The sequence below is a fragment of the Equus quagga genome, chromosome 5 (assembly GCF_021613505.1).
Source record: "Equus quagga isolate Etosha38 chromosome 5, UCLA_HA_Equagga_1.0, whole genome shotgun sequence".
Lineage (NCBI taxonomy): Eukaryota > Metazoa > Chordata > Mammalia > Perissodactyla > Equidae > Equus > Equus quagga.
The window spans coordinates 24156575-24164562 of NC_060271.1; the positions used below are offsets into that span (position 1 = coordinate 24156575).

The following is a 7988-nucleotide window of genomic DNA, read 5'->3' on the forward strand; positions in this document are numbered from 1 at the left end:
AAAAAAAAAAAAAAAAAAAAAAAAAAAAAAAAAAAAAAAAAAAGCCGAGTCCGCCTGCGCCGCCCCGGGCCGGCCGGCCGGAGGAGCCGCCATGCGCCCCGGGCCGCCCCGCGCCGCGCTCCGCCTGTGGCTGGGCTGCGTCTGCCTCGCGCTGGTGCAGGCGGGTAAGGGGGCCCGGGCGGGGGGCGCGGGGGGCGCGGGCGGGCAGGCTCCCCTCGCGCCCGGCTCGGGAGTCCGCCGCTCCCTTCCCTGCTCCCTGGGGACCCCGTCTCTGCCCCGATCACCGCTCCCTGACCGCACCCCCAGCCTCTTCCCTGCCTTCTTGACCCCAGGCCCGTCCTGCAGCCCCTAAACTCCTGCCCACCACCCCAGCCCTGGGGTCTAGGGTCTTGCGATCCCCAGTCCCCGCATCCCATTCCCCTGACCCCAGGCCTCTGCCTCAGGTGCCCTAGCTCCCTTCTCTGGCCCAGGGAGCAGCTGAGGACACCGGTCCCCCCACCGTGGGCCTTGCTCCCTGTCCCCAAAGCCCTGCAGGCCAACTCTGCAGGTCGGAGCGGGATGGGGTCCCAGTGTGGGTGAGCATGTGTGAGGGGGATGGGGCCTGGCATCCTAGGGCTCCCGGTGGGTGGGGGTGGCCCCCTGAGCCTGGTGCAGTCAGGGTCGGGCCTGCCCTGTGGGGCCCAGCCTCATCCTCCCCCAGCCTCTCCTGACGCCCTGTCTGTCCCTTTGGCTGCTGCTGCCTCACTCATCTCTACCTCTGCCCATCTCTCCGTGGCTCAGTGCTCTCTCTCTCTGCTTCCGTCTCTGTGTCTGTCTCTGATACCCCACTGTCTGTTCTCTGATTCTGTGTCTGCCACCACCTGTCTGTGTCTGTCTGTCTCTTTCCGTCTCCACGTCTGGCTTTGTCTCCCCAGCCCCTTGGGCTTCAAGGCCACTCATCTGTGGGATGAAGGGTCCTGCTCAGGCCCAGGTCTTCCCCTTGCAGTACCTGCCCCTTGGGAGGGATATAGAGGCTTCTGTGACTCTGCTGCTCCTCTCCTAGAAGGTTCTTCCTTCCCTGACCCCACCGCCCTCATCACTTTCCCTCCTACTCCCTTATCGACTGCCCCTCTTTCATCCTTTTCCTGTGTCCAGATGGCCCTACCGTAGTCTTGACTCAGCTGGGGGGCCCTGCTCTAAGTGACCCTCTTCTCCTGCCGCCTCCCCACCTGCCTCTTGGGGCTGGCAGTGTGGAGAAGAGGCTCACCTAGATCCCTCCCCAGGCTCTTCCTGCCCGGGTCACCACGATCCGGGGGTTCCTCTCTTGATCCCCACTCCCATCCCAGGGCTCACCCCAGCCTGGCTCTTCTGGACCTCTGGGTCTTTCTTCTTCCCTCAAGGTCACTCACTTGACATCGCAGTACTGTAGAAAAAGTACTGGGCTGGGAGTGTTTTTAACTGTGTTCATCAGACTACCCTTCAGTCCTGCCACCCCAGCCACCTGTGTCTCCCGTCCCCCAACCTCTTACCCCCCCCCAATTAGATTGGCCCCTGGCCCAGGCCCATCGACTTTAGCTTGGACTCCTGGTAGGGCAGGTAGTGGCCACCAGGGGGTCCCACCCTGGACACAAGGAGCCTAGGGCCTCTCAGGCCTGGCTCTTCAACCCACAAGGGAGCTGAGACCCATGTGCCAACCCCATTGGAGGCCTGGGTTTCTTCCTTCCCCCACTGCATGGCCTTCCCGAGGGTCCCCTTTCTCATTTATGAGACAATAGGCCTAGGCCTCAGCAGGGGGTGCTCAGGCTCAGGTGCCGCCTCACCCCCAGACAGCCCCTCCGCCCCAGTGAATGTCACTGTCAGGCACCTCAAGGCCAACTCGGCGGTGGTGAGCTGGGATGTCCTGGAGGACGAGGTTGTCATCGGATTTGCCATCTCTCAGCAGGTAACCCTGGAGGGCCCCTGGGAGGGAAGAACACACCAAGATAGTAGTGGTGGCTTGGGGAGGAGGGGTGCAGAGAGAGAAAGGGAAAAGGAAAGAGGAGCAAGAGAGACAGGCAGAAAGTCGCACATATGGCTTGAAAGGGGGGCCGGAAGGGAATCAGTCAGCGAGGGAGGGCTCCGGAGCCTTTGATTGGAACCTGGGAATTAAGAGCATGGTCTTGATCTTAGACTTGAGTTTGGGACCTGGCTCCAGGTCTGACTAGGTGTATGGCCTTGGGCAACTTCCCTAACCTCTGAGCCGGGCTCCTTATCTATAAAGTGGAGATAATGGTGCCTACCGCAGAGATGATGGGATGCATAAGTAAGCTTGTGTGTGTAAAAGGCTGAGCATGGGAGCCGGGTGAGGCCTGTGGGTAAGCCCCAGAGTGGGGTGGGGGGCTGGACACTGAGAGCAGCGGCTTTTGCCTTGGCAGAAGAAGGACGTGCGGATGCTGCGCTTCATCCAGGAGGTGAACACCACCACCCGCTCGTGTGCCCTCTGGGACCTGGAGGAGGACACTGAGTACATTGTGCACGTGCAGGCCATCTCCATTCAGGGCCAGAGTCCGGCTAGCGAGCCGGTGCTCTTCAAGACACCGCGCGAGGCTGAGAAGATGGCGTCCAAGAACAAAGGCAGGGGCGGGGTAGGGTGAGGGCTGGTCAGGGCCAGAGCAGAGGGTGGCTCGAGGAAAGCGCTAACTCCCGCATGGCTCCCCCCGCCCCTGCTGTCTGGTAAAGCAGTACCTGAGAGAGAGGAGGTTCACACGAGTCCCCCGAGACAGTGGGTCCATCAATGTGGGACTATGGATTAAGTCTCATGGCTGCCACCCCGAGTAGCCATCAGCATGTTCTCGAATCACTTTTTATCAGATGTGTGGCCACCTATAGAAATAAGTGCTTCCTGTCTTGGGCTCGGCCCTAGAGAGTGGCCGGGGGAGGGAAGGAGCCCTGGACCTGGTGTCCCTCTTTCCACAGATGAGGTGACCATGAAGGAGATGGGGAGGAACCAGCAGCTGCGGACAGGCGAGGTGCTGATCATCGTCGTGGTCCTGTTCATGTGGGCCGGTGAGTCTGGCCTCCGAGCCCTTCTTCACTTAACCTCTGGGGAGTGGAGGCCCCTGACCAGACCCCTTCTCTCACAGAAACGAAGGGTACGGGGCTTGGAAGCAGCTGAGAGACAAGGTGAGAAGTCTCTAAGTCCTGCTCTGGGGAGCAGACTTGATCCCTTCTCTAACTCACGCCTCACCAAAGAAAGCGCCTATTGACAGCTATCTTTTAGGGTTATATGAGCACCTGTCCTTCCCCTCCCTCAGGAGTGGCACAGGCTCCAGGGGGTGGGCACATCCACAGCCCCTTTGCCCTCTGGCCATAGCTGCCGCAGCCTCTCCTTCCTCCTTCAGGTCGCTGTGCCTCCAGGTGCTTCAGGCCTGGGCAGCTCAGGGTTGGGACACCCTCTTAACCTACTCATCCTTCTAGACCTGGCTCGGAGAGGGCCTCCCTAAAACCTCCCCAACCCTGCAGCAGAATAGCCTCCTGCCTCGCTGCCCCCAGCACACACATTAGTTGGCCTCATGTCTCTCTCTTTCCCACTTGTCTGTGAGCTCCGTGAGGATAAAGACCAAAGTTCATCTGTGTACTCAACTCGACCAGCCTTTCCTGAACAGTCCCTCCATTCCAGATAGTGCTGCTACAATCATGATTAAGAAGAGCCCTGTGCTTGCAAGGCACTCGGTCTTGGAGAAGCCAGGCCCATACTTAACTCTAATTCAATGTGATGAGAGCAGCGGAGATGGAATTAGTTCTGGGGCTAGGCATAGAAATCAAGGAAAACCCAGAGAGGAGGTAACATGGGAATTGAGCTTTGAAGGATGAATAGGAGTTCATCAGGCAGCCAAAATAAGGATTCTGGGCACAGTGTGTTCAAGAAACAGATTGAGCTCAGTCTGACTACATGCAGCTGTGACCCAAGAGAGATGGCAGAAAGTAGGGGAGTAATGGCGCTGAGGCTGTGGAGGGGCCTGGATGGAGTCCGTTTTGAGGGACTCAAACACCAGGCCAAAGCTGTGTTAGCCTGGCGGTTGAGAGGGGACGCTCTATTGTAAAAGCATCTGGAAAAAAATGTTCCGTAGGCACATAGAAAAACAGGCACTTGAAAAAAAGCAGGAAAAAGAAAGGATTTTACAAAGGAGGAAGTTTGCTTATGGTGCATTATTAGATTTGGCACAGACCGTATTTACATAATCGTAACAATATAAACAGCGAATTAACCCAAAATCCTGATGTAATTTTGTTAGGATGATGGGGAACGAAGTAGAAGGAGTTGTTAGGCTTTGTCTACCATGATGGGAAGTCAACAGACAGTATCTAAAACAGAGCAAGAAATAGCAGTATAAATCAAATATGGAGGTAAAAATGGAGAAAACACCTACAAGAATTGGAGTTGGCTGCTTTATAACTATCTGATTTTCAAAAAATGTTATGTTCATGTATTATTAGTTTGATAACAATAAACATTTAGCAGAGTGCAGGCCCTGAAATTCACATCCCAGCTCCACGACTGTGTGACCTTGAGTGGGGTATCTGAGCTCTGTGTCAGTGTCCTCGCTCCTAACCCGGGAGTGATGATAAAAGGTACCTCAGAGAGCTGTGAGGATTAAGGGAGCTAGAATGTGTCAGTGCACAGCACAGGGGTTGGCACATGCTCCACAAATGCTGTTGTTTCTACTTCCTCCTAAAGGACAAGGGGAGCTGTCAGAGGTTTAACAGAAGGGAAGGGAAGAGATACGTCGGATGCATGTTGTAGGAAGATCAACCTAGCAGCGGTGAAGGGGAGGGCTGGGAAGGGGACAGGAGGGCCTAGGAGCCGGAGGCTAGAGGCAGACTGTGGCAGTAGTGCAGGCGAGAGACCATCTGGACTCGGTACCCAACCGGAGCTCAGCAAGTGCTGGTGGGAATGAAGCAGGGGGCAAGGACTTGGGCTGTGGCCTCTGACTGCTCTCCCTTGTCCCCACCAGGCGTCATCGCCCTCTTCTGCCGCCAGTATGACATTATCAAGGACAATGAACCCAATAACAACAAGGAAAAAACCAAGAGTGCGTCAGAAACCAGCACACCAGAGCACCAAGGCGGGGGTCTTCTCCGCAGCAAGGTGAGGGCGGGACACGGGTGGGCAGCCCCATGGCTTGTGCACTTGTAGTCCCTAGACTGCAGAAGGGTCAGCTCAGGGCCTGGCATGGCTACAGCTGGGCAGAGCCAAGCTTGGCCACTGCCTGTGTGCACAGGGGACACTGCAAATTGATTTTGGATCCTCTCCTTTTACAGGGTGCCAGGGCCAGTGGGATTAAAAAAAAAAGGGCAGCGAGTGAGAAGAGCAGAATTCCTGGTTGGTGTGGGAGAGCAAGAGTAGGGGGTCTGGGCTCGTGTCTGCTCCTGCTGTGCTGGGTGACCTTGGGCAGGTGCTTCACCTCTTTGTACCTTCATTTCCTCTTCCGTAAAACAGATATGAAACCTTTTCAGTGCTTGCTCTGAGCAGCTCAGAAGAAAGACATAGAGGATGTGAGAGGATCTCATGGTTCTGACGATGATTATCCAGCAAACATCTGGCCCTCTCTACATTTCCTCCTCCCTCCATCTCCTTATCCTCTGGCTTACTGTCCTCTCTTGGCTTCTCTCTTTCTGGCACATTTTCCTGAAGCCTCTTATTAACCCGCATCTCCAGAAGCACCTCAACAGTGTCAGTGGCTGAGGCTGCGCTCAGAGGCAGATCTGCAGGATTTGAGAGAACCAGCCAGCAGGATGGCTCTGCTGGGGGTGACCTGGGAACCAAGGGCCGTGGGCCCAGGACCCAGTCTTGGCCTCTCAGTGAGTGGGGCCGAAGGCTGGGTTTGAGAAGGCAGAGAGACAAGGCACCCAGGCAGGGCTACTCCTTCCACATGAGACAAGAGCCTGGCTTTTAGGCTGCAGCCCCGCTGCTCCCTTCCTTCTCGTATCCTCTCCCTGTTTCCAACCTTGCAAGGAGTCTATTCAGTTAGCCCTGGCCGCTTCTCTCATTTTTTTCCTCCCAGTTTCCAAACAAGCCCTCGGTGAACATCATCGAAGCGTGACTGCCTGTCTGCAGGGAGAAGGATTTCGTTTCTCTTCTCTGCCGGTCCCCGGGTCCACGGGCACAGAGAGAGGGAAGACTGCGGTGGGGGGAGGCACAGCTGGCTGCACAGTTCTCCCTCTGCCCCCGTCCTAGTCTGGTGGAGGAGGCTGAACTACAAACCCAAATTCTGCAAAAAAATAAATAAGCCACAAAACTAAAAGGCCTGGCCCTGTTCTGGAAAAGGCAAAGCTGCATGAGACACAGCCTTCTTTCTGCCTCCTCGCCTCTCCTGGACTGGCTTCCTCTCTGAGAAAATGCACAAAGCTCCTGGGAGATGACAAGCACCTAGAATGATTCAAGCTGTGTCTTTCAGACCACGAACCATCAGGGAAGCTGTGGGGCTGCCTGCCGGGCAGGGTCATGGCTGCCATCAAGCCTTTTCTGGATCCAGCCATCAAGGACTTGTTTGTGGTGTGATGCAAAACGTTGCGAGTGTGTAAGATGTTATCTGTTTTGTTACTTTTGGAAAACATAATCGAAGGGCTTCACTCCAGAGGGCAGAGGGATTCCCCGAGCTGGTTGCCTGCATCCTCTGTCTTCTTTGGCCCTTATTTTGACTGTGAGATCATCAGTCTGGGGTCTTAAGAAGACAAACTAGGAAAGAGACCTGGAAGGTATTGGCCCCATTTCTTTAGGAAAGTCTCTTAGAGTTGTAACAGTGCTGGCTTGCACAACTGAAGAGGTACATCCACGGGACGTCCTGAGGGCTGCTAAATCACCCACTCTGGAGTGGCAGCTGCTGGAAGGCAGGACTGAGCCATTCACCACGGACAGTCAAAGCAGCCCTGGGCTCTGGGGTCTCCATTATCTTGCCATCTCATCCAGGGTTCTGTGAAAGCTACCCAGGTCCTCATGTCCTTCCCTAGAGCCTGAGTGGTGTGAGGTGACTGGTCTCTCTCTCCACTGCCCCTTTCTGGTTAAAAAAAAAAAAAATGGTGCTTGATAAGGGAAGGCAGACTCTTCCTAGGACCGACAAGTTATGGCCGCTGAATGCCTGTGTGGGAAGAGATGGACTTCTGCATCTTCCACTGGCGGCTGACAACGGGCATGCAGGAGGACAGCGCCCAGCACAAGCCTGGCACACAGTAGGCGCTCAGTGGATACCTGTCGAACTGAATGATGAGAGCAATGGCCCCCAACCCAGAGAGCTGAAAGCCATCACCCAATGACCGCCCCTTCCTTCCGGTCTACAAGAGCTCTCATGGCTGGGCCAGCCACCACTCTGCTTTGGCTGAGTGTGGCAGCACAGGTGGGGAGGAGAGATGGGGTAAAAGGCAGATGTCAGCAATACTAAGGGCTTCCTCATGGGAGGGCATGAGGCTCCACTCATTGTCTTGTGACTTCCATCCCTGCTGAATGGGGCTGCAAGGCCAAGGCTCCTTAGGGGAGAGGTCCTTACCTCTGATACAGTTAGAGCAATAACCACTTTTTAAATGTAAAATAAAAAGACAAATGAAAAGGCACATCCTTGTCTTCTGGTAAATGCCCAAATGTTGCCCTCTTTTTCTGGCAGTTGGCAGCAAGTCAGGATGTGTGGAGGAGGAAGTCAGTTCTCTCTCTCCATTTTGGCCTGCAGCTTCTCAGGGACATGCCTGCCAGCCAAGCTGGAGTTGGAAGGGAAATCTTGAACAGATGGGGGTGCACGTGTGGGAGGAGAAAATAGCTGCTCCATCATCCTGTTCCTGAGGCCCCCAGATCAAGCTTGGGCTGCCTCACCACAGAGGTATGCAGGCTGGTGCTCAGTTTTTCAAACAAAGGGTTTTCCCCTCTGGATGGGCTGGGTGCTTTCCCTGGTCAAAGGAATGCAGTTCTGTTTCTCCACGGGGTCAGGAGGGAAGTGAAGAGGAACTGCAAGAGCCGCTTGCTGCAGCTCAGTGTTCGCAGC

The 7988-nt window shown here is 55.5% G+C and overlaps 1 protein-coding gene across 1 annotated transcript; it reads left to right on the top strand.

The window, feature by feature from the left end:
- Window positions 1–91: 91 nt before the first annotated feature.
- FNDC5 (fibronectin type III domain containing 5) lies at window positions 92–7020 on the top strand. The gene is made up of 6 exons (XM_046662398.1): window positions 92–164; window positions 1806–1921; window positions 2394–2592; window positions 2935–3024; window positions 4974–5107; window positions 6024–7020. The coding sequence occupies exons 1-6, from the start codon at window positions 92–94 to the stop codon at window positions 6060–6062; spliced, it is 651 nt and encodes a 216-aa protein (XP_046518354.1). The 3' UTR covers window positions 6063–7020.
- The last annotated feature ends 968 nt before the right edge of the window (window positions 7021–7988 follow it).

What these genes read in the sequence shown, in the direction of transcription:
- FNDC5 (XM_046662398.1), top strand. Translation starts at nt 92, where the DNA reads ATGCGCCCCGGGCCGCCCCGCGCCGCGCTCCGCCTGTGGCTGGGCTGC. An exon ending in GGTCCTGTTCATGTGGGCCG is followed by an intron (nt 3,025 to 4,973) that starts GTGAGTCTGGCC and finishes TGTCCCCACCAG; the next exon opens with GCGTCATCGCCCTCTTCTGC. An exon ending in GGGGTCTTCTCCGCAGCAAG is followed by an intron (nt 5,108 to 6,023) that starts GTGAGGGCGGGA and finishes TTTTCCTCCCAG; the next exon opens with TTTCCAAACAAGCCCTCGGT.